The 26,879-nt window shown below is 37.5% G+C and overlaps 1 protein-coding gene across 12 annotated transcripts; it reads left to right on the forward strand.

The window, feature by feature from the left end:
* The first annotated feature begins 544 nt into the window (after positions 1–544).
* PRP4K (pre-mRNA processing factor kinase PRP4K) lies at positions 545–23,721 on the forward strand. Of its 12 annotated transcripts, none has more exons than XR_012692861.1 (17): positions 545–644; positions 2,907–4,073; positions 4,294–4,467; positions 7,174–7,332; positions 8,049–8,130; positions 8,789–8,996; positions 9,144–9,217; positions 9,519–9,609; positions 10,959–11,106; positions 11,831–11,968; positions 12,068–12,221; positions 12,891–13,005; positions 13,172–13,323; positions 14,192–14,278; positions 18,301–20,272; positions 20,806–20,871; positions 23,596–23,721. XR_012692861.1 is itself a non-coding variant. In XM_075213005.1 (15 exons), the coding sequence occupies exons 1-15, from the start codon at positions 610–612 to the stop codon at positions 18,502–18,504; spliced, it is 2,988 nt and encodes a 995-aa protein (XP_075069106.1). In that variant the 5' UTR covers positions 545–609; the 3' UTR covers positions 18,505–23,721. The 12 variants fall into 12 exon arrangements, 1 of the variants encoding a protein (XP_075069106.1); XR_012692860.1 differs by having other exon boundaries at positions 20,806–20,848; XR_012692859.1 differs by having other exon boundaries at positions 18,301–19,719; positions 20,202–20,272; positions 20,806–23,721.
* The last annotated feature ends 3,158 nt before the right edge of the window (positions 23,722–26,879 follow it).

Raw genomic sequence — 26,879 nt, forward strand, 5'->3', positions numbered from 1 at the left:
CCCCAAATCACCCCGGGTACTGTCGATTTCTAGATCCGCCCCTGGAAGGGGAGCAATGTTGGGGAACCTAATGCTTGAAAAGTGCTAGGCATGTCTCCAGGCATGTGATCCACCCCCTGCTTATTGTGCATGTGGTGCACACACATTGTCACAGTTTGCTACAGGAGGACATAGTATGCTGGTGGGACAGCAGTACAGTCCATTAGAATCTGGGCATTGAATACTGGACTAAATTGTAAGATTTACAATATGCTTTGTAACCCAGTAGTACTAAACCTAACAAATTCAGACAAACCTAACAATTTTAAAAACGCAAGAACAGTAAACAATTGTCAACAATAATGTGATAAAATGGTCAAAAGCGAATTCAAAGCAGGAAACAAAATACATTGTATAAACAAAGGTGTACTCCGTAGATAACGCTGCAAAACATAAAGTTGCTTTGAAATGACTATTTTCATGTGCCAACATCTAATGCCCCAAGAGTAACTCTTCCAACCATTGCCAACCATTGCCGGAAGTTGGACTTCAGCGACGGAGGTGACGATCCCTTCCCCCTTCCGTTCCTGTAACCTCGTCTCCTCCGAGGCTGTGAGCGCTGAGAGGAAAATGGCCGCCGTGGAGTCGGAGCTGCGCGATCCAGAGTAAGATCGGTGGGCCCGGGCATGGCTTAGGCCTTAGTGCCTTCGCTGACCGGGAGTGGCGGATTACCGTATCTCATGTGATTGTGTGGATTTCTGGAGCGGTACCCGCCATTCTCCATGTTGGGGGAGGAGGATTGTGTGTGAGCAATTGTAGGGCTGGTATAACGTGGTATACTATGGTAACCCCTGTACATATTACTTACGGTGGCCTCGGCCCCGCATGTAACCCAGCGGCAGTGAGGGGCGTGGGCAGGATGGGGGCATCACCCACTGGCGGCGGCTGTATGTGTGTATATGAGGATGATGAAGGTTTATACACTACATTGTTGATCCCCGCACACAATCTCTAATCATGATGTGGTTCATAGTCAGAGCTCCCGCAGGGAAACACTAATTCATTAATGTGTATGTCTCTATGAACGGTGAGAGTAAGGGAAGGGCCGTAGTAAATACAAATACATGCAGGCTACTCAGGCTGATGTGTATCACCCGTGGAGAGAATAATGACTTTAAAAAAAAACCACCGAGAGCAAGTGATGAAGTTTCACTATACCTGTCAGACTTCCATAAAGTATTAGTACAACTTTACGACGTGCTATGTTAATAGTGTTTATATCATTGGGCAATGTGAATGTAAATAAAATGAATACTAGTCAAGTAGTATGACGTTCGATACTTACGATGTTGCTAATATAATATATATTTAATGCAGTAGTATGTTTTTTAGATATTTTTTTGTATATAAGAGAACTGAGATAGAGGTGAATTTGCCTTGATTTATTCAAAGTGTACACTTGGATCGCAATTAGTGACTAGACTTTCCTGAGACAACTAACCCAATACCAACCTGTATGTTGTCCCTCAACATTGTGTAACTGCGCAACCCAACTGGTTGTTTTTAAAAAAGCTCCATGTATCTGCCTGTGTACTTGAAATTCCTATTTTACATTTTGTTTATGCTGCTTGTATAGGTGACTTTTGGAGAGAGCTTTGGCAGTCTTATTCTTTGTTTGCAGCGCATGTTTATTTAGGAAATTACCTATTAAAAGTCTATTCCTCTGGCATTTGTACTCTGCATTGTTCTGAACCAGTTTGTTGCAGCAACAAGAAAAGGGTTTTGTATTAATGGCAACGTATGCACTTCTTGAAAATGACACTTCAACATTTTTTTTGTCTTTATTTCTTCAAGTGTCTGTTTATTTATACAGATGGCTCATTTGAGAAATGGATTATTTTGTCACTTGTAGCTTTAACTATATACTAATAAATTCCATGTTATTTTAACATGTTCTGTGAAACTATACAAATTACAGTTCTGAACTTGTCATGGCCTAGCTTGTCAAATTACTCAGTGGGGCTTCATTGTCACACCGATCCTCAGGAGTTCACAAAAGTTAGATTTTCTTTACCTTTCCACATTGAATTATGTGGACAAACCAGAATTTGATTTATTTTCATAAAATTGCTTGTTAGCAATTGCTCACATATGATCAGTTGTCCCTGAAAGCATGAATTGTGGTGATATTATGCCTTTATTGTGCACAGGCTTTCTGTATTTAAGTGTTTTTGCGCAATAGATTTAACAGTATTCTCCATGCATAACAAAAGATGGGAACAAAAATCTTCCTCGAACAATTTAACTTTGATTAATATACAGTTTGACATGGTAAATGTAGTACACATACCATATGTTTTTTGTTTGATATAGAAACTTTTTTTTTTATTTACAACATATCTCAGTATTTTTATAATTAACAATACGATAAAGTTTTTTAATATCATGTTCCACTTGTCTGTACAGTATGACGTCATCTACATGAAAAATGCAACACGTTGTAAATGGTGAATAGAACATCTGTTTTGCAAATATAACAAATATCCTGTATCTAATTATTGGTTAGATGCTCTCTAGAGTCTATCATATATTTTCCTGCAGATTTTTCATCTTTTTGTAGCCCGTTCTGTCTACTCCTGGCCCCTTGACAACTTCAGCAGTTTGGGATGAAGTTTTTGAACTAGCTTTTCACACTAATTAGTTCAAACACCATAATGTCAGATTTGTGATGCATCTGTGGTGACAGGGTCTAGACAAATAGCTATATTTTCTTGCCTCCTCTATTTATCCAAACCACCCTTTGGGTCTATTTTGCACAATAAATCCCCCCCCCCCCCTCAACTTTTAAGTTACAGCATTCAGGATGTATTTACAGACCCAGGTTTCTTTAATGTTGAGGCTATTCTCAATTTTTCTTTTATTCACAGTATGGAAGATGCAGATATTTCAGATAGGAGTGGTATTGATGAAAATGGGGAGGTTTCAGAGGTTGATCAGCCTCAGAGCAAGCACAGTAAACACAAGAAAAAGAAACACAAGCATCGAAGCAAGCACAAAAAACACAAACATTCTCCTGAAGAGGAGAAAGACAAAAAACACAAACATAAACACAAACATAAGAAGCACAAACGGAAAGAGATAGCGGGTATTGACAAAGATGATATTTCTCCGTCAAAGAGGGCAAAACTGGATGACTTTGCTTTGCTGGAAGACTTGGAGAAGCAAAGAGCTATGATTAAAGCTGAACTTGACAATGAATTAATGGAAGGTAAAGTGCAGTCTGGCATGGGCTTAATATTGCAGGGTTATAATTCTGGTTCTGAAGAGGAAGGTGAGATTAATGAAAAAATTCGCAATGGCAAAAGAGCATCTACAAAGTCAAATGGGAAGGCAAAACAAGAGCTTGACTCAAAAAATATTTCTAAGCGAAGGAGTAGGAGCAAGTCCAAAGAAAAGACTAAACACAAGTCTGAAAAGAAAAAACTCAAAGTTAACTCTGAAACTGCTAAGGAAAAGGTACCTAGAAATAAATCAAAGGAGAGAAGGAAATCTAAAAGTCCATCCAAAAGAAACAGATCCCAAGATCAGTTAAAGAAGTCACCGGGGTTGCGAAGACAATCCTTAGAAATAAACACAATGTCAAAGTCTCCTTCAGATGATAGAGTAAAATCAAGAGACCGGAAGAAATCTCCTATAACCAGTGAAAGCAGGCCTAGAGATCGTAGTAGGAAGTCCAGGTCCCCTGTACCTAGAAGAAGCAAATCCAAAGAGAGAAGGTCACGGTCAAAGGAACATAAACCCAGAAGGTCAGATACAGAAAGAGACAAGAAACCTCTTAAGTCTCCATCAAAAGATGCCTCCTCTGGGAAAGAAAACCGCTCACCAGGTCGTCGAACAGTCCGCAGCCCAAAGGCAAGAAGTCTAACTCCTAAACAGCGTGATAGGACTTTGAGGCATAGCAAATCTCCAATTGTTCATGATAGGAAGGCTAAACAATCCCCTTCTCGAACACAGTCCCCCATTCGGAGAGCAAAAAGCAAATCTATAGAAAGGAAAAGACGGGAACCAGAGAGGAGGCGATTATCTTCTCCTAGGTAATTAAGCTAAGGCTTTGTTTTTGTTTGTTTTATTCATCTTGAAAAAAGTAAAAGATAAAGTTAATTGTACTGAATACCGGTTTTCAAGACAGAGGGCAATACACGTGGTACAAATGTTATTATGATAGAAAAATAGTTAATGTTGCAATTATTTGGTAGCTTTTTGGTATTGCCGAAGGTCCGTATTTATAGTACTGAAATGAATGCTTTTGTTTAGATCACGACCCCGAGATGAAGGCCTTACTAGACATGACAGAACAAAAGAGGCTAGTCCTCCTCGATGGTCCCCTTCTCGAAGACGTTTAAGCAGGTCTCCTGGAAGAAGGCGATCACGGTCGCTTCTAAGACGTAGTAGGTCTCCAAGGAGAAGAAGCAGATCGCCTCTCTGGAGGTATTTAATCTTTGTTAAATAGGAAATACTACAAGTTTTAATTTGATATAAAGTCTGCTAAGTTTGAACTTAATTTTCCATTTGTAACAGTCTGTTAAACATTTAAGTAATGGCTTGTAGAATTATATTGTGGCATGGGCACGATAAAGAGGATGTCTACCTGCGTTTTTTGTTTTTACCGCTATAACAAGTAGCACTGTAGGTTATCTAAAACCCAAGTCCATTTTTAATTCTGCATTTTTGTCAGTAACTGATGCTTTTAAGGTGAGGCCAACTATTTGTTTTTTGGGTGCCAAAAAACAAATAGTTGGAAAAGTGAATGCTCCTTTTATTTACATTTGATGTTCAAAAATATCATCAACATTTATTTATATAGCGCCAGCAAATTACGTAGCGCTTTGCAATTGGGTACAAACATTTATAAAACAATACTGGGTAATACATACAGACAGAGAGGTAAGAGGGCCCTGCTCGGAAGCTTACAATCTATGGGACAATGGGAGTTTGAAACACAAGGGCATGTGCTCCATCATATTGCACATTGGTCCAGCTAGAATGTAAAGGTAAAAAGTACTGAATGGGCTCTGGGATCAGTCACACAGCAATGTTGGTCAGAGGGTTGTTTTCTTGTATTAGCTGTGTAGAGGGTGGTAATAGGGTAACCTAGGGAGATTAAGATGCTGGTTGAGGAATATTATAAGCTCGTCTGAAGAGGTGGGTTTTCAGAGACTGCTTAAAGGTTTGAAGACTAGAGAAAAAACTCATTGTGCGAGGGAGGGAATTCCACAAAGTGGGTGCAGCCCGATGAAAGTGTTGTAACCGGGAATGGGAGGATGTGATGAGAGTGGAAGAGAGACGCAGATCTTGTATAGAACGGAGGTGTCAAGTTGGCAGATATTTTGAGACCAGTAAGTTAGAAGAATTTTATATTGGATTCATTGAAATACATGCAAGCAATGTAGAGACAGTGGCTCAGCAGAGGAAGAACGGTTTGCAAAGAAAATCTAGCTGCCACGTTCAAAATAGATTGTAGGGGTTTTTAGATGTATGTAACATGATTTAGATATAGAGTCGATGTGGGGAACAAAGGATAGTTGTAAGTCCAGGATTACATGTAGGCAGCGAGCTTGCGGGGTAAGTCATGTTGTCAACAGAAATAGAAATGTCAGGCAGTAAATTATTTTTTTTGGGTGGGAATATTATTAATTCTGTTTTTGAAAGATTGAGTTTAAGTTTGTGAGAAGACATCCAAGATGAAATGGCAGAAAGACAGTCAGTAACACGAGACAACACAGATGGTGAGAGATTAGGAGAGAATAGATAGATTTGTGTATCATCCACATAGAGTTGATACTGAAATCCAAAGTGGTGTAGAGAATAGCAGAGGACCAAGAACTGAGCCTTGTGGTACTCCTGATAAAGGAAGCATAGCAGAGGTGGATCCAGAGAAATTAACACTGAAAGACTGATTAGATAGGTAGGATAGGACCGTGCCTTCAAGACCTAAGGATCATCATCATCATTTATATAGCGCCAACAAATTCCGTAGCGCTTTACAATTGGGAGCAAACATTAATAAAACAATACTGGGTAATACACACAGAGAGGTAAGAGAACCCTGCTCGCAAGCTTACAATCTATGGGTTGTACCGTTTTTATGAGGAGAGAGTGGTCAGCAGTGTCAAATGAAGCAGAGAGATCCTGGAGAATTAGAAGAGTAATGGCCTTAATTTTTTGCTGTTATCAAATCATTGACCACCTTTGTCAGCACAGTCTCTGTGGAGTGTTGAAAGCGAAAACCTGACTGAAGATAATCCAGTTTGCTGTAAGAAAGTGTGTGAGGCGAGTGTAGACAATTCTCTCAAAGCTTGGAGGGGTATGGGAGATGGGGTGGTAATTTGAGAGAGTTTGGGTCAGAATTTTTTGTTTTCATAATGGGAGGAATCACTGCATGCTTGAATAGTGGTGGAAAAGATAACAGATTTTAGTTAGAAGTGGAATGAGCACAGGAAACAGGGACCTACCAATTTGTGAGACTATGGGATCAAGAGGACAGGAGGTAGAGTAGGAAGATGAGAAGAGTAGAAGTTTCCCCTTCATTTGTGGGGTCAAATGAAGAGTGTCAGAGAGTGCTACAGAGGAATTGAGCTGATTGCTTGTCGAGGGAGATGATACCATTTCATGTCTGATCTTATCAATTTTGTCCTTTAAGTAGGAAGCAAGATCCTGGGCACTGATGGTAGTCAGAGGGTGAGGGGTGGGGGGAAGAAGTGATTTAAATGTGTTAAAAATGCGTTTTGGATTAGAATCCTGAGCATAGATGAGAGATTGTAAATATTTTTTTTTTTTTTGCAGTGTGTATTTACCATTACCATGCAGAAGGAAGGGTCAAGCTAACTTGAAATGTCACCACACAGATTTCAATGTTATGCGTACGTGAATAAAGACACTTCAGTTTCAATATTTTATGGTCACTTAAAACTCCAATGTTATTTTTAATAGTTTTGTGAAGTGATGCTCATAACTGCTGGAACAACAATTGATTTAGGTTGTTGGAACTCTGTCCCATTAAACAGTGTAGTGAATTTTTCAGTAGTAATGGCTGGGGAATTCAAACTTTAAGGTGCCACATATTGTGAACAGTGGCACTTTCAGTATTTTGTTTCTATGTAGTAACTTGCTTTTACCACTTTGGTTTCTCTATAGAGACCGAATGAGAAGAAGTCGATCACGTCTTAGGAGAAGATCGCGTTCTCGGGGAGGACGAAATCGCAGAAGAAGAACCAGGAGCAAAGATAAAGAAGATAAATTTAAAGGAAGCCTTTCTGAGGGAATGAAGGTGGAACAAGAATCTTCTGATGAAAAGTATTAAACCATTTACAATTGTGCTTTTTGTCACTTAAAAATTTCAAGTGATTTGTACGGTGATATTGTGGTGTAAACTGATTTACTTATTGTTAAATTAAGAAACATTATCACTTTATTTTGAACTGCTTGGTGTGTGTGAGATAAGTCTAGTGACCATTACAGCATTTCCTACCATCGTCAAGCTACATAGTCAAATGGACTGTTCTGTGTCACATTCCAAGTTTTGCTTCTTAATTTTCTATCGGCTCCCTAGTGCTTGCTGAAATGCATCTATAAGCTAAAGTCTACAACAGAGTATAATCTATCTAAGATTTTACATCATGACCTGAAATGAGAGGAAACAGTGGGTGGAGATATTAACAGCAGTTTCTAGCCATCATATGTAAAGATTTGTGTCGGTGAACACAATTTTATTCTAGACTGCTAAATGTTAAAAGTTCTATTTTTAATATTTTCGGGATATTGTTCCTGTAAAGACAGCACAGTTAATCTTTCATTCTAGGTATCCACTTTACATAACTACATGCATTTTTATAGGCCCTTTAATAATGGGAAGTTGTAATGGTTCACTACTGCATATGCAACATTTTATTTGTTTTTGGAACAACAATGGAAATAAGGGATGGCAAATGTTTTCCAGTTTCGTGCTCGTTGGCCATAAAATGCCAGTTTTGTATATTTTTAAAATTAATGGATTTATTTTATTTTCCTAGCCTTGAAGATTTTGATGTTGAAGAAGAGGATGAAGAAGCTCTTATTGAGCAAAGGCGATTGCAGAGACTGGCAATTGTTGAGGTAAGTGTGAAAATAAGCGCAAGTGGTCTGTGTTACATTGTTTAGCCTCCATTTACTTCTAGCGTAAACAAGTACAAAGATAATTTATTGATTATTTAACGATAGAGTGAACAATAAGGGTAGGGAAAACTTGTACTACGTAACTGTCTCGGGTCTCTCCTGCTACAGAGAGCCGAGTAGGGCCAAAGGATAAAAACTACAAATATAACAAATGGTAGAGGCTCATTGGGAAGGGATTTTTTTGTTTTTGTAAGCTGAAAAATCCTTCATGGGATCTTTATTTTATGCTGCTTTGTTCTTGTTCTGTATTCTGTTTCTTAAACTTATTTATTTGTACTAAAGAGTTAATCTACTCTGAGACTGAAATGTGGTCTTTTGTCAAGACCAGCCTAGTAAAGTCTTATGTTTGACTCCTGTTATGCAATCTCAAGTAGACTGAGTAGGCACGTTCACTGGTGCATTTCCTGGCCTTTGACCCACACTTTTCTACATGTGTCTATGTATTTTTAGTCCTGTGTAACTACAAGACTCCATGGAGGGAGGGTGGGGGCACTTAGTCATGCTTGTTTGTGTCCTCAATCGATTTAAAGAAAATGATTTAATAGTTTGCTAAAGTGTTATTTTTTTTAATCTGTTTGATTTCTACGACTATGTGCAGAAATACAAGTACTTAAATGAAGACAGCAATATGTCAGTGACCTCAGAGCCGAGCAGTCCCCAGAGTAGTGCACGGAGTCGGTCTGCTTCACCAGATGATATTCTTGAGCGGGTTGCAGCTGACGTTAAGGAATATGAGAGGGAGAATCTTGATAACTTTGAGGCCTCTGTCAAAGCCAAACACAACTTAATGACGGCACAGAATAATGGTAAGAGTGACTCCTCTGTTGAATGTAAACGTTAAGATTATTGCATTGTCTTTTTTTTTTTTTTTTTTTAGTTTTTGTTACATGTTGATATTTTTGTATTTTATAGCACTAATTCTTTGTGCCAAACCTTTATTTTGTGTTTCACAGGTGCTGCACAGAAGAAAATATCTGCACCTGATATGTTCACAGAATCTGATGACATGTTTGCTGCATGCTTTGATGTAAGTATGCATTTCTGGTCAACCTTACCACTGTTAGCATATGTATTATGTGATGTATTTGAGAACTTGTGTCACAGCCACATTAATAGCCTTTGAGTTTTATGAATTCCTTTTCTGGTCTGGTCTTTATGCGAGTTTATGCACTGTAGCTACAGCAGTTTACTTATTCTGTTGTTTTTTTTTCTTATTCACATTTTCTATTTTTGCTTGCATTACCTTCTTTTACAGGGTCTATTTTCTTTAAACTTTTAGATGGAAATCTAAATCAATTTGTAATTTTCTGGGGGCTTTTTTATTTCAGAGTGCTCGTTTTAGAGCTGCTGGTATTGGAAAAGACTTTAAGGAAAATCCCAACTTGAGGGATAACTGGACTGATGCTGAAGGCTATTACCGTGAGTGTTTTTGTTTTTTATATATATATATATATATATATATATATATATATATATATATATATATATATATATATATATATATATATATATATATATAATTTATATTTTTTAGTTTTTTTGTGACCTGGTTATTAGCATAACCACTACTTGTATCTATCAACTGCTGACCAAGGCACATAATTTGTTTGCCATTGAGGTTTCAAATACTTATTGCCTGTATACTGACCAGTTTTGTTTATGGGCCAACCCTAATGTATAATTCTTCATTGTCCCTAGTGGTTGCAAATCAGTTTGTATGTGTCAGGCATTGCTTGCTATGCAAGGCATTTGTTTAGTCTACCAAGTGTATACAAAATTCCTGACAGCACCTAAATCAAACAGTGTTCATTTTAATATTGTACTGTATGTGCAAGGGTGTAAACAAAAATGGGAATAAATTATTTTTACTTTTCCCAATTAACTTTGCAAGACATAAATTAATAAAATTTCTCTTTGTAGAAGTAAGGGGACTAAAAGCAAAGCTCCCCTTAACTCCTGCAACGCTTGCTTACTTCATTACTTTAATGTGGCACGCATTGGAGGTCTGGTACTTGAATATATTCTGTCCTTATTGTCGGTGTCCTTCCACCTAAAAATCGATTTTTGCTATTTGGTGTGGGGGCAGCTAGGCAAATAAAATGATGTACTTAACTTCCACACTGACGAATCCTGCAGCATACCGACAACTCTATGCTGCACTGAGGCTGTTGTGACTGACAGCTGCTACCATGGTGCAAGAGTCCCTCCATGGTAACCCGACAAAAATCAAGCTTGCATGCACCTATCTCTGGCATTCTATTGTGCCACAGATGACTGATTTGTGTTCAGTTACTATGCAGGCACTCCAGCACTATAGCTTATGGCGTCTGTCAGCCCTGGCATTTCACTGTACTGAAGAGGAACCAAACCTCTTTGGGAGACAGGAGATTCTGTAAGTTAGAGACACGTTGAGACCTGATGATCTTTTAGCTATTTTTATAATGCGTTTATGTCCGTTTTGCATTCTTTCTATACCTTGTTGATCTTAGACATCTTATTTATCTACCAAAAAGGTGTTTTTTTTTCCAGTAACTATTGGACTGAAATCATGGACCAAGAATGCACTATCCTTCTTCCATCTTACCCTGCATATTTTCAGAAACAATTTAAATATTAAAGCCTGTTGTAGAAGTTATTGCAGATGTTGGCATAAAAAATACAATGGGTTGACAGCAGACGTGTACTGTATTTTGCATACCTGTCTTATATAATAGTTTTAATTACTTTGAGTCATGTATTTAACTTTATTAATTTTGTTTTACTCTTAGGTGTTAATATAGGTGAAATATTGGAAAAACGTTATAATGTGTATGGATATACAGGTCAAGGAGTCTTTAGTAACGTTGTACGTGCTCGGGATATGGCAAGAGCTAATCAAGAAGTTGCTGTCAAAATCATCAGAAACAATGAATTAATGTAAGCTTAATCACTTATTTATTTGGCATCTTTAAAAAAAGAAAAAAAAAAAAGGGTTGTGGGGTTTGGGCATTGATTTGGTGGAGTGTGTCTTTACTGTAATCACCATGTACTTCACTTCATGTTTTTAAGTGGTTTTAATATTTCCTTTAAAGATATATTATGTTATAAAATTTCTTACTTACAAAGTAAGGTACTTGATACCACTCTTACCTTGCACAACCATATCTCGTTTTGGTTTTTTTAAAGACTTGCAATTTTGAGCATTTATATAATAGAAAGATGCCAAATTATAGTAAGTCGGAAGTGACCAACACCTCCCACTTCTCTACTCCTATGACTGAAAAAGAGGGTTCCTATCATTCAGAATGTTGAAGTAAAGGGGGAAAAAATAAAGTTTATATTATTGCTGTGAGAAATCGAAAACACCTGAAAATAGTCATATTAACAATAACATATTTTTTAAGATGTATTTACATATATGTATGAATTAAGTTTTGTATGAAAGAAAGAAAATGAAAATAAGGGTTATTGCCCAGGACCCTCATATGTTACCATGCAATACAGTTTAGCTACAGGTTCAAATAGCTTTCAGTTTTGTCCAGACATTCTCTACTCAAGAGCATTTTATGCCTTTTTTAAAACAAAAACAAAAAACAATTATGATTTTGCATAATGTTTCAATTGTTTTCTCTTGCATGTCATTTGAATAAATAATTTGTAGGCAAAAAACAGGCTTAAAAGAATTGGAGTTTTTGAAGAAGTTGAATGATGCAGATCCAGATGACAAGTTTCATTGTTTGCGGTTGTTTCGTCACTTTTACCATAAACAGCATTTGTGTCTAGTGTTTGAACCTTTAAGGTAAATTTACATATTTAAATTCAGTTATGATAAATTCTGTCTGTATTCTACAAAATAATACAAAACGCACTTTCTGAGTAATTTTTTTCTCTTTTTAAGCATGAACTTGCGAGAGGTTTTGAAGAAATACGGCAAAGATGTAGGCTTGCATATCAAAGCAGTGAGGTCCTACAGTCAGCAGCTATTTTTAGCTTTAAAACTTCTAAAAAGATGCAATATCCTTCATGCTGATATTAAACCTGATAACATTCTGGTAAGAACATAACTCGTACATGCATGTATATTTAATAGTAATTATTAGATACTGAGAGATTTTATTTTAAAATTGGTAGCTTGCACATTATAAATGTGTCGCTGGCAAGAAAAGTACCAGTAGGGGGTAGTTGCTGTAAACATTGCAATTATGGGGTAAAACGGGACAGTTGGGCTATATGATTCTACATATGACTTGTGCTACAAGAGCAGTTTTTCTCCTTAGGCCTTGTGAAGTATTTCTCCTTTCACAAGCTGTGCTGCTCCAGCCACGGTGATATATTTGCAACAGACGACTTTTAACCATGAATAACTTTTAACGTCCCTTCTGTGATTACATCACTTCACTTAATATCATAATGAACCACACATTTTGCTAAGCGCTACTATTAATAAGTTGGGTATGTAATTACTTAGCTACTGATGTATTGTGGAATCCTTAACAAAAAAATCACATCATACATTTTTTTATAGTAAATGTAACCAAGTAGTGTGTTTTGGACAGTAATTTATGGTGATATTTAAGTAGAACCTTGCTCCACTACATAATATATCAAGTTAAAGGAAATTGCGCTAAAGCAGTAAATGTTATTTGTGTTTAACCAGAAATAAACATGGAAATATGTTACATGGTTGTGCATCTTACTGGTGTTTTGCCTTTAATCCTTAGGTCAATGAGTCTAAAACCATTCTGAAACTTTGTGACTTTGGGTCTGCATCACACGTGGCAGACAATGATATTACACCATATCTTGTCAGTAGATTTTATCGAGCTCCTGAAATCAGTAAGTAGAAATGTTCATTTGTGTTGAGATATTCTTGGAAAGCTTATACAGTATTTGTTTAAAATAAAAATATTGATGCATATAAACAGTTAATGTTATTGCAGTGTTTTGTTTGTTTTTTGCATTGTGTTTCTGTAGAATAATAATCCTCTTCCTTGCTCTGCAGTAATTGGAAAATCATATGACTATGGAATAGATATGTGGTCTGTAGGGTGCACCTTGTATGAGCTGTATACTGGAAAGATCTTGTTCCCTGGCAAGACCAACAACCATATGCTAAAATTAGCTATGGATCTGAAAGGGAAAATGCCAAACAAGGTAATGTATAATTTCATTCTTTAATTTTTAAGACTGTCTGAATACACACTACAGAAAATTTTTCCCAATGCAATATCGTTAATAATTTTACCAATGACTGAAAGTCCCAATCAGCATGCCGATTCATGTGCACACACTATAAAAAATTTGCCTTCAGATCTGTGCTTTTCATCTGTCATAACCACCTGCTTGAAAAAAACGTTGCTCTGTAAACTCTATGGAGATCTGCCTGCGCTGCTGGTCGTGAGTGCATACACACTGCAGAATTTGCCTGACATCGTTTATAAAGATTATTAGTCTGGTTATAAAATGAAATCAGATGATACAATGTGCTTTGGTATGATAAAACAAGATAATGCGAGCTTATACACTAATGCAATATTTGACCAAACTGTCATTTGTGTTATTGGCCCGATAGTTGGGTGAAAAACCTTCATACAAGTATAGTATATTTTTCTTTTTTTTTTTTTTTACCCTCTTTTATTCTCATTGTTTGCTATGGGAAGTTTAACTCTATTCATAGCACAGTACATGAGAGATCAATTTAAAGGATATTGTAGATAATGTTAAACCTCTGATATTGATGCATTTATCAATATTTACATTTTCTCATATGAATCATTTTGCTTACTTCTACATCATAAATAGTTTGTCTGCTGGGAGCTCAGTGCAATGATTTGCTTTTAAGTTTTAAATTGTACTTCCTGTGGATGCAGTGTTCTTTAAATCTGCCGTCCACATAGCTGAAATGATCACCCTCCAAGCTCATCCACGGTTAGGACCATTTTAATTTTGGGGGGAGGGGAGGTTGTCGCTTAAGGGTTATCCATTGGCTTCTCTTAGTAATATATACATGTTCTGTTCATAGATGATTCGGAAAGGCGTATTTAAGGACCAGCACTTTGAAGCAAATCTTAACTTTACGTACATTGAAGTTGACAAAGTTACGGAAAGGGTAAGTTTGTACGAAACTTAATTTGACCTGACCTTTCATGTTAAGCGATCTATTAAAGTACACCTTAGCCTAATAAAATGAAGTGCTTTATTGACCTTATTTTAGTAATAAAAATAACAAGCTGAAACAGCTTATTTTATTACAATCCATTTTGGTGCATTGCTATAGCTCTCGTACAGCCCCGTATTAGCATGATGATGGGAAAAAGTAAATTAACAGGTTACAGTGTTTGTCTCAGTTTTCTCTTAAAGGTGGTTTTCAATCCAAATTTTTCAAGTTGCAGTGTATGGGAAGCAACTATGTTATTATGTAATGTTAAAGTTAATTACCCAAAAAAATCTTCTATGTTCCAGTCTTCAGCAGACTGCTTCTCTATACCTGAGTGCTGAATGATGTGGCTACTATACTATACAGAAGTAGAATCCAACGCCTTTGCAGCATTTCCCAACATTCTGTTTAAGGTAGTTTCAGATTGCTGTCAGACAAACAGAATATTGGAACATGTGCAAGTGAATTTGATTTTAGCCATGTTACAATGCCAGTTACCTATAGCAGTCACAGCGCCTAAAGTGTGGAACATAAATTATAATTTTGTTTTAATTTATCGAGTTACACAACTCACCTTCCAAACACACCCATTCTCCCTTTTAGGGATTGGCAATATACTGGTCCCATAGTAATACCACGATAATGAAAACTGATGGTAAGGCAATTTGTCTTACTTTTTATTACTTTTTATTACACCAATATTGCATGTCACTGTCCCTTGCACCTACCAAAAATTTAAATAAAACCCAAACTTTGTTTGTTCTGGGAGGCTTTAATAATTCAGATCCATAAAATTCTCTTGCTTCTCAACCTGGTACAGATTTCAGTGGAAGGTAGATTGAGGTTAATGGTTCTCAGCCAAAGTTGATCTCCAGGAATATGGCTGGCACAGATGTAGGTTTATGCTTGTGAAAACAACTCTTCATATTTGAGTGAGTGTGCAGGAAAGCAAATATTGAATGCAATTTATAATACCATATTAGAGACTCTATTACAGACCATCAATTACCAGGATATAGGTGATTATCAGATGTGATATTAGTGTGACAATATTCTGTGTATAGGGATCAGCTTGTATCTGGTCTATATCAGGTTGGCTAAACTACACCAGTGAAATGGTTGTAGAATAATTTTTAGTGAAAGATATATTTTTAATGACATTTCTCATTTTATTGGGGGACACTGGAACAATGGAGTATAGAAATGCTGGCAGGAACTTGGGCAAAAATAATATAAAGTCTTGGCTCCTGCCCCTCTATATCCCCCAGCCTGTAGGACACCAGTTTTTTTTTTTTCCAAAGTGCCTCAGGATGCAAGGCACTTTTTCTTCTATTGTGCTAATTTAATTGTTTCTTTTTTATTTCATTTTCCTTACCTACAGTTGTCGCCATGGAAACAACATCTGTCAGGCAGCTTAGCACACAGTGTGATAGAAACGGGGAAGAGGCTTTGGCAATCACTTCCTATTGCCTCCCCCACATAGGTAGTGTTTGTCGTAACCCCAGAGTGGAGTCTACCATGCGGACTGGCATTGGGATTTGCATGCAGTAAATAGTGCAGAGCCTCCGTGCTAGGAAATGGGTCAAGTGAGGGGTGGTATATGAAAACAGTTCCCTCATTTGGCGGCACAGGGAGCAGTTTTGTTTTGAACAGCTGTAAATAGATGGTGCTTGGTTGGAGAATGGGGAGGATGTTATTACAGTCTGTTTTGAATCTCCTCCTTCCTTTTGCAGGAAAGCCTGCCTACAACTGACATGAGTATTTGTATTATTTATACCTGTTATCCTATTTTGTTATGTGGGGTCTTGTCTGTGTTGTAGTTTCACTTTACACCTGTCCACCTTACTCATTTTTTTTTTTCTATCATGTTTGACAAGGAGAGTGGTTCCAGAGCTGGATCTGATGGGGCGAAATAAGTGACATTTTTACATGTTCAAAATGTCACAATAAGTTACCTGGTGAAGATGCTTGGGTGATGAAGCAGATCTGGTACAGCCAGTCTGGGCAAAATCTTTAACCCAGTCTTTTGCTGAGTTTACTCTGCTTGCATCTCCTCGTAGGGTGTTGAGTGAGGATGTAAATCCTTCTCCCTCTCCCGCACTGCTTCAGGTATTAAACCTGTTTTGGTGGGGACATTTGACCATGTTCCCCTTCCTACTTTCACGAAAGATCTTTGAATTTACCTCAAAAGCATGACTGCCACAGTCCAGAAGTGGTGCAGTCCTGACAGGCTTGATCAGCTCAAAGAACATGTTACAAAACTTCAGAAAAACAATCGGCATGACAGGCACTCTGCATGCCTGAGAGCCAAGCTTTCATGTCTACAGGAATCTGTTCCACGGTCTTCTGAAGAAGAACCCCCCCAGAAAGCTAGTTTTCGCCAGAAACTATAACGGCATGGAAGATTTGAATCTTGATGTGTGTAAGGAGGGAGGTTCCTACTTCTGCTATTCTTGCTGGATCGTCTGAATGGTGGCTTGAGATTTGGCTCTTTAAAGGTTCAGGACTTAGCCCTCTCAATGTCTTTCAAAGAATATTTGCACTTTTACTGGAAGTACAGATTTTCTTACAAGGAGAGATGCATGAGAAAAAAAACATACATGCTCCTTTTGATCTATACTTGGTATTGACAGCCTTGCAGCATCCTCCTTTCGAGCCTCTGCATTTAGAGTTAGATACCTGGAAGACGAGCGTTTTTTTGGCTAATTTCACAGCTAGGAGAGTTTCAAAGCTGGAGGCTCTGTCTAATAAATCATATTTCAACTTTCATGAAGACAAGGCTTGACTTCAGACTAAACCTTGCTTTCAGCCCAAAATGGTCTACAAATTCCATCTAAATAAGGATATTGTGATTGTGACCTTGGACATTGGTAGGTTTCTGGAAGAAGGTCTCTGGATGTCATCAGGACTTTGAGGTCCTTTGATCATAAGTCCCGTGACCTGCCAAAGGCGGATTATATTTTGGTCCTCCATGATGCCCACAAGCGGTTGGCTGGTGCCCAAACAGACCGTTGCTAGGTACATTAGTTTGGTAATTTGTGAAGCTTACATTGTAGTAGGAAAGCCTGTTCCCGAAAGTCTGACGGCACATTCTTTAAGATCAGTGATTTCCTTCTGGGCAGCAAGGCACTGGGCTTTTTCTGAGCAACAACTGTGCCAGATGCCAGCTGGTCTTTGGTTCACAAGATATTTTACAGATTCAACAACGTTGTCTCCAAAGAGGCATGCCAGTTTTGGATTTAAGGTGTTGTACACCACAACGTCTGAGAGTACCCTTCTTTTGGGGCATCTTTGGGATATCTCTAGTTTTTCAGTGTCTCCTATACAATGAAAGCCCACCTTTTTACACTCTTTTTTTTTGTTCTCCTTGTTTAAAGTTCTAGTTTAACGGTTGTTGTTTTAGAGCCTTTTTCCTCCCTCTGGTTCAATTCCGTCTTTGTTTTCACCTTGGGGCTATGTAACAAAATTGCTAAAGATCTCTGCCAGTTATGGATGTATAAGTGTCCAAACTCCTTTTAGGCTCTGGTTCTTCTCCTTGTGTTGTAAGTTGTTTGTTGTGGGAGGACATTAATTTTTATTTTTTTCTTTTGTTTTCTCTCTCCTGTTCTGCGGGACTTGGTCAGAAAAATAACTTGCGTTTGGGATTGTAGAGGGCTAGGGGCTCAAAGAGATTTTATTAAAAGTTCCAAGCTCCTATCTGCACCTCTACACCCCATAGATCCAGTGACTCCAAATGGATTTTGAGAAAAGATTTTAACAGAAGTGCAAGAATTATTCCAGGCAGAGTTTGATATCCTCACTCTAGGAACTTTGGATGGAGACATGTAAATTGTATAGCTACTGCCAGAGATGTACTGTAATGCAAGGGAGCACAGTAAACACTTACTTTGGTTTTTTTTCTGTTGTATACTTAATGCATGTAATGTCTGAGCAGTAAGTGATTCAATTTTAATTTACATCTTTCTGCCTCACAGGAGAAAGTTACTGTCATGAGCACTATTAACCCAACAAAGGACCTATTGGCTGATTTAATTGGATGCCAGCGACTTCCAGAAGAGCAGCGTAAAAAAGTGCATCAACTAAAAGACTTGTTGGATCAGATCCTAATGCTAGATCCAGCTAAACGAATAAGCATCAATCAAGCACTTCAGCACCCTTTCATCCAGGAAAAGATCTAACTGTGGGAAATGGTTTGAATAGTTTACACCAGGACTGAAGACCTTCCACAGCAGCTTGTTAATGTATATAAACATATAAATATTTCCCTTGCAATGTTGAGGAAGCATGTATTGTTTGAATTAAAACCAAGGGTTTATTTTACTTTTTTCTTTTTTTTTTTTCCAATGAACTATCTAAGAATTTGTCATATCTGTACTTTTCCACAATAGGAACGCTTGTAAATTGGCATAACTGTATACACAATACTAATGCAGTTTGCTTTGAGAATTCTATTTGGGAAAACAAAGTTGCAATTTAATGTTTGGATGTTAATATTTTATTTTTAGCAGTCACGGCTCATTTTTTAAAAACTTGTTTTGAGAGAAAACATGTCCAGCATAAATGCTGTTTATATTCACGTTTTCCTAGGTTGTGTGCACAGGCCTCAGCAGCATGCCCTTGGTCTAGTCAGTGCCGAAGGGGGACCTATTCCTTCTTGAGCCTGCCTGCAGGGATGGTCTCCTCTTTTAAAGCAGGTTGTGTACAACTTACAGTACACTGAAGGTAAGCCAAACCATCAACATCATTGGTATTTTAAGATGTTTGTGTAAATATATATATTTTCTCATATGACAAATGAGAATTTGGTAGCTAATTGTGGCAGCAGTCTGCCCCTGCATGTTTCACAAGTGATCTACAATTTTGTTCTTTTGTAATGTTTCAAGTTGGACAATATTTGTGGCAGTTTCAATCCACACTTTCCCTCCATTCGGTGGAGCGTGTGCACTTGATGGAAAGGCCGTCTTCAGTGTACTGTTTGTTCATTTTTATTTTGTTCTGCTGTTTTGTTTAGTTTACTTTTCTGTTTTTATGTCCACTTCATATTAAAAGTTTGCTGCAACAACAAAAAAATTAGTACCTGCAAGAGTTACATTCAAAGTTGGGGCAGAGTTCTTCATTTTTTTCCATGTTTAAACAGCTGAACAAGAAGCATTTAAAAAAATGAATTCTGTGTATTGATAAAAAGTACTTGTAATTAACTCTGGACAGCACCAAAGGGCCATCCGTTTTCTATCAAACATCTTGTAAATGGAGTTTCCTCTTGTGCTGACTGCAGTGTCTGGTTAAAGTGTTTTAATTTGTTCTTCGTTTTCATTGTTTATATGATCATGTTGTCTTTCAATACAGGAATAAACTCTCCACTCTTGAACAAAAGCAGCTGCTTTTTAAAAGCGGTAATTGCTTCTTTACCTTTTTATTTCACTTGTAAATGAAGCTGTTTGTTAAAAAATGTCTTCAAAACTGTTCTTTTGCATAAACAGTTGACTCACTTTTTGTAAAGTGAAGATTGTTTTTCTGCATGTAAGGTGACCCATGCAGATATCTGTATGTTTTCAGTATGCATCATTAGATAATAAAGTCTTTTGTGAACAAGGTATCTGTAGCCCTTTCTAAGATTATTGTTTTGTTTCATAATTGCTAAATTGGAAGTACCACTAATGGTTGAATATTCATTTCATTTCAATGTAGAATGTATGCATTATTTGGAGAAGTAGGCTACCACTGAATAGATTCCCATGACACTTGACTTTTTTTTTTACAATCTGAAATAAATTTTAATGCCCTTACTCAAAATGAGTGTAGAGTGTTTCTTTATAATTGGTATTAACTAATGTTTGTGCTGTTTTTTCACTTTTCCTCTTGATGGTGCTGAAAGGAAAATGGAAAGCAAGACAAGGCCTCCCAACGGCTGGTTTGCTGAGACACCATCTTCACCTTCCTCACAAGGTCATTCTTGACAGCATGTGTAGATAAGCATTTAGCAAAAAAAGTACAAACCAAATGGATTTATTCAGTGACCGTTCCCTATCAATAGCTAGTGAATACAAGTGTTTGTTAAAACATGCTAGACACAAAACTTTGGGTTTACTACTATTGGCATACTTGTTTACAACTAAAGTGCTAGGAGTATCCTTTGGTTTTTTTGGCAGCAGCGTTGTAAACTTAAATAGCACCACAGCATATATTTTCGGTTAATAGATGTGCGTTCAGCTGATCAGGCATACAAATAGTAGTATGATGGGCAGTCCCTGGTACATGACCAGTTTGAGAAGATGTGTTTTTAACACTCAAAAGGTATCACCTTTAGTTGCACCTTGCAGAGAAAGTAAAAGTTATGGTTGGAGGAAGACCACGTGCACACATCTAATCCGATGTACATTTAGATCATTAGAAAAATACAAAATGCAGATTCATCTGCATTTTTATTAGCTGTTTGTAAAAGGATAATGTTGCTGGTTAACCTGTCTCTTTTGTTTTAGATGGCGTTTGAAAGAGGAAGATGGCAAGAAGACCTGAACCAAGGTTTCTGTTTACCGAAGGCGAATGTTTGTTTAATTTGCTTAATGAGCACAAAGTTGATACATTTTCTCTTTTTGTCTCCGTACATAATGTGTACACAGAATATGCACATTCTGCATACTGTACTCTAGTAGGCAATATTAGAAGTTGCTGATTCCATGAAGTTAAGCATATATCAAGATCTATGACTAATTCAATTATGTTGTTTTGGTAGAAAGAGGACAGTGTTGATTTGCACATGATGGCGCTGGTTCTCCTAATTTGGGGAGTATGGATTAGCTGCTGAATACAGCTTTTTTTTTTTTTTTTTATATATAAAGGATAGTGCTCTTTATTGAATGCAATATCAGCGCTGATCGTGAGCAATTCAAACATGGTGTCAGAACACCATACATAAAACAGGCCTGGCCAACCTGTGACTCTCTAGGTGTTGTGAAACTACAAGTGCCAACATGCTCAGCCAGCAGATATCTGGCAAGGAATGCTGGAACTTAAGACTTTCACAACACCTGGAGAGCCACAGGTTGGCCCGGCCTGCCATAAAGGAACATTATGGGCGGGCCCTGGTTAAATAGCAGGTTTTCCAAAAGTGGACAAGTCCAATACATAGGAAATTGGTTTCTTATTTCTTATATAGTATCCTATATAGAAAACCTTATTTACCTGTATGTTTGTCTGTTGCATGAATTTTAAAGGGCCATATAGCTTCTCTGCTGAGGTATTATGCAATGCCTTCCCCTTTAAAATGTACACCAAATGGCAAAATCATGTTAAAACATAGGGATATTTTTCAAAATGTACTGAGCAATTTGTTTTGAACAATCAAATAAAGGAGTACCTTGCTCATACAAAACATTACATTGAAGTGTAAAGTTCCTTTAGTAACTAACACCAGAGACATTATAGCAGTAATTATATTCTACAATTATGTGTGATTGGACTCAAATTGCCCCATCACACAGACCAAGTATATGAAGAATTTCATTTCAGCTACTACCTTCCCACACAAATATTTTAAATACTGCATTCCTGCTAAACATAAAATCAGGTCAAAATGCAGTCTTATAACACTACTATCATAAAATGGAAAATACAGTAGTAAAAAAAACAAACAGCTAAACGTTCTTCAACCAGTCTCTACATTTTCTGTTGCTGCATTGCAGTAATCCACTCTTCATTATTTAGTGTGGTTAAAATAGCAGTTATGTAAACGGACCATTCATTCTATTATATTTTTTAAGAAATAGAATTGAATACATTTATTTTAAGTAAATTCTAAATATTTGAACGCAATACACTATACCATTAAAATCACATTTTCTCAATCGATATTACATGAGTTAGCACATCTATCCTTGATCTAGTATGTTTTAAGCATGTGCATCATATTACCAAATCCATCAACTTTCGTAATTCTGTTTTTGAACTTTAATAAAAAGGAACCAGCATATTTACATTATGTAGCTGAAAATTCCTAACATACATTTTTTTAATGTAATGTCTAGTAATGAATGGCTTGGTCTTGAGCCTAAAGTCTGTTGAACATTGTAAAGAATATGAAGTAACAATATATTTACATATCTTCTGCTTTTTAAGACCTGATATGCCATAACTAAGATACTGACAAAAATTTATTGTACTTTGCATACCTACTAATTTACTCTGATGGCCAGAGAACTGTATACACTAGCTGTTTACAACAGAGTAGAGTAAAGATTACTGTTTTTGTTTTTTTTTCACAAATGCCAAAACCAGAGGTTTCAGTAACAGTGTTACATAAACTAACTTTAACACTGTGTGTGGAATAGTTTCAGTTGGTAATATTTACTAAAAGCTGTCTAGAATGTATTTTGGCATTGAAGGCATATGGCAGTGGGGCCCGTTCATGACTTGACTCTTTTTAGTAACAATAAACGTATAGAAAAAATACCCTTAGCTCGAAATATCCAAGCATTCCAGATTAAAGTTCCCATCATCAACTACTTATATAACGCAACTAATTGTGCAGCGCTGTACAGAGAACCCGCTCACATCAGTCCCTGCCTCATTGGAGCTTACACTCTAACATACACTCACACAGAGAGTTGAAGGTCAATTTAATAGCAGCTAATTGACCTACTAGTATGTTTTTGGAGTGCGGGAGGAAACGAGCACCAGGAGGAAACCCACGCAAACAAAGGATGAACATACAAACTCCACACTGATTAGGCCATGATTGGGAATCAAACTCATGATCCCAGTGTGAGGCAGAAGTGCTAACCACTAAGCCACTATGCTATCCCCATACCTGTATATTGACTAAACTCCAGAATTACAAAAAAAAACCTTGAACTGTAGCTGCTCATTCACACACATGAACTAGAAAAATGTTAAAAATACATAAGTTATTGCACACTTTAGACATTTTTTTGTCTTGCATTTTGAATACGTTTTTTATGTGCTTTTCATGCATTGCCCGTTTTAACAATACTATCTTTCAACTGGAGGTGCACATTAACATATGATAGGTTGCGCTGTGTTCTAAAATTTTAAAGCCATCTAAAGTTTAGAATGCAGTGGTGTGAATGACACAATACACTCTTGTTTGTTTTAATTTGAAAGATTTTTTTATGGGTAGTAAAAAATGCTGGTAGGTGTAAATTGGCCATAGAAGAGTTTGGAAATAGTTTGAACTTTTTTGTTTGTTTTTTGTTATGAAATAATTTGGTCTAAAGAGTTTCTTGTTACTAACACTGCTTTTTTTCATATAGGGTAAGTTGCAGACCGAAAATGAATATGGATTCTTCGGTGATTGCTGGCTTATTGAGCAAATTACAATTTTGTTGTCCTGCTTCAATTTATGTAGGTGCAAACCAATAAATACTTATTTTTATTAATCAAGTGTCCTGTGATCTTTAAATTAACTTAAGGAAATGAAATTATTGTTGAGAATAATTTGCTTATTTTTTCCTCAGCCATAAACATGACTAACCAAGATTTTCATGGAATAACCTTTGTAGTATAAATACATACATGCTCTTAGTGTTTTTGCTGTATGAAATCCAAACTATAAAGTTTGTGTAGTCATTGGAAAGTTGTATGCCATGTGTTATCCTTGACATATACAAATAGAAATTGGGGGTCTGGCTTAATTGAAAAGAAAATGAGTGTTTCATTTAACACTTTATGGGCCCATAAGCTAGAATGCCTTTCAAGCTGTATGTGGGATGTGAACTTTTTAGAGCATAGTTTGGGATTCTTAGCCGTTTATGTTAATTTTCAGTTGGGACTGTTTCAGATAATCCTGCTAATTTAATGGCCCAATGAGAACTGATATCTATGCAGTAGCGGAGTTGACAATACAGCCAATGTGACCACCAAGACAGCCATAATTAATCCTTAATCAGTTTGTGCAGAGACAGGAAAAAAGTTGGCAACCGAAAGGTACATAGTGTGACTCTTTCCTTTGTTGACTGAGTAAATTCCCGAGCTGTCTCTGTAAAACAGAAACCAGTATTGAAGTATTGGGGCTGCCATGGAGTACTACAAGGAAATGAAATTATTGCTCATTTCCTACTCAGACTCCATAACTGCCCTAATGAATGGGTATACCCAAGCAATATCAGATGGGGTGTGTCCAAAAATTCAAGTAAACACTGATCAATTCATGGATATAAAATATTTTGTTCAACTGCTTGAAGACTTTTCCTTCCAAACGGAGTCAGCTGAAGCTAAGATATTCAGAAGGTAATATCTGTAGAAGGTATGAATTGATGACCAGCCTGCTTTGCTTAGATCATTTGCTGAGACCTTTGCACTCGCCACTCTTGAGGAATGACCCCTCAGTAGTGTTGGCACCTCACATCCATTACTTTTATAAGCTCGTGAAATTACTTCTTAAATCCGACTTGCAAGATTGTCTTCAGTTGGAGTTTGCCCCCTGCTGCAATCCTTCAGGACATACAAAAAGATCCATTTTTCTGAATTCCTTTCTTCTCGTTAGCTATACAGAAATTGCTCTGACCAGGTCTAGAATATAACGTCGTTTCTCACTTTTATTAGTTTGCTTTGAATAAAGGGACGAAAGTACGCTTTATTGATTAACATAAAATGTGAAAAGTACTTTAGAAAAGAAGGCAAGATTTGTTTGTAGCACTACTTTATCGATGTACATGTTTAAAAATAAAAAAAATGGTTCCTTTGACCAGAGACCTAAATGCTCATAGAATGTTAAGTGTGAGCCATTTAAGTGATACTTCATGAAAGGGTTCAGATATTAGAGTTTCCAAAACAAGTTTAAGGTGGCGCACAAGATTTGATGCAAGGACAAATTCTTTAGCTGCTTGAAAGAATCTTCCCACCAGACCTAATACCAATCTTGTGTCCAGGAACACACTAAACCAGTGTCGGCTAACCTGTGACACTCCAGGTGTTGTGAAACTACAAGTCCCAGCATACCCTTCCAGCAATAAGCTGCTATATATTGGCAAAGCATGCTGGGACTTGTAGTTTCACAACACCTGGAGTGTCACAGGTTAGCCAACACTGCACTAAACTGTACCTTCAATTGCACCCAGTGTGAGGCCTTTCTGTAATCTTTGAAGAAAATTCTGCGCCTGAGGTATGCTCTGTCCGCAATGTTTTCCAAACTAATACATTATGGAAGAAATTTTATTACTTGCAAAAAAACTTAAATCAGCTTGCCAGAGATTTCTTTACACTTAAGCAATCTCCACATCATCATTGAAAGAGTCTCCGGATGCAGGTGTAAAATAGGTAGTTGATGAACAAGATCTGTCCGAAGTTGTGGGGATGAAGGTTGTGTCTGAGACAGCTCCCATATTCTTATGAATCACAGTCAGCGAGGCTAGAAATGAAGAACCCCTATTCTCCTGGCTCTATACACTGTGCATGAGAGGAACAGGAGGGGGACACATACCCCAGTTTGAAGTTCTAAGGTCTTGTCGGAGCATATCTCCTCTGCTCTAGAGTTTTTGTGATGGGAATAATGTCTGTGTTTTGTTTTGTGGTCTCCAAATTTCCATCAACTATTGAAACTCTGTTTTTTTTTCTTTGTTAAACTTTATTTTGAGAGGAAACACAGTGAGACATGAATACACAAAGTATTACTTATAAGAGAGGGAGGGAGGACTGGTGTGGGACAGACAACGAGAGCAAAGGCATTCAAATTCAAAGAGATTCAAACGGTGAACTTAAGCAAACGGGGGCCAACCGGCTACAGTTGAAACAAAAATCCACTTTATTGTGTGTACCCAGCCTGGAGGATCCAGGGGTGACTCCGTTTCTAAATTGCGTGGCTCGGAGGTATGTTCCTCCAGGAACGGGGGTTGGGGCATGGGAGGGTAAACAGTGCTACAACTTTCCAAGGGGCTCAAACAGGGTCAAACTTTTGTGTGATTTGTCGTGAAGGTATAAGGTAATACTTTTCATACTTGTGATAGGCCAGACATAGTTCTGAAGGGTCAACATGGAGGTGGAAGTGGGGTTCTTCCAATGGTTGGCCAGAATAGGGAGATCAGCTTGTTAGATTGCGCTTACTCTTCATATAGGGGGTTAAACAGAAGGAAAGTCTAGGGGGTCCCTAGATACCTGTTGTTCAGAAAAGGAGTTGGTGACCGAGAGGACCATGTTCCAGAAGGGGACTATGCGTGGGCACGTCTACCAATTGTGGAGCTGTATACCTCGCAGACCACAGTTATGCCAGCAGCTCGGAGTAGACGTGTACATTTTGAAGACTGGCATGAGGTACAATTTTTAGGCCATTTCCTTTATCTGCTTGGAGATCGAGCTTTTTGGCAAGACTCTTCAGAAGGGGGTCCCAGGTCCCTCTCCCGTTCATGCTTGTGGCAACCTTATGAAATCAACAGTGGTCTCAATAAGCCAGTTATAAACCTTTTGATATCCCTTTAGTGAGTGAGGATTGAACACAGCCGTTAAAAAAGAAAAAGTAATGGCGTGCTGGGTGTGAGCGCAGGAGGATGTTGCGAAGTGATGGGCCTGAAAAAATTCAAAGAAAAGGCGTCGGAAAGGTTCA

The sequence above is a fragment of the Mixophyes fleayi genome, chromosome 5 (assembly GCF_038048845.1).
Source record: "Mixophyes fleayi isolate aMixFle1 chromosome 5, aMixFle1.hap1, whole genome shotgun sequence".
Lineage (NCBI taxonomy): Eukaryota > Metazoa > Chordata > Amphibia > Anura > Limnodynastidae > Mixophyes > Mixophyes fleayi.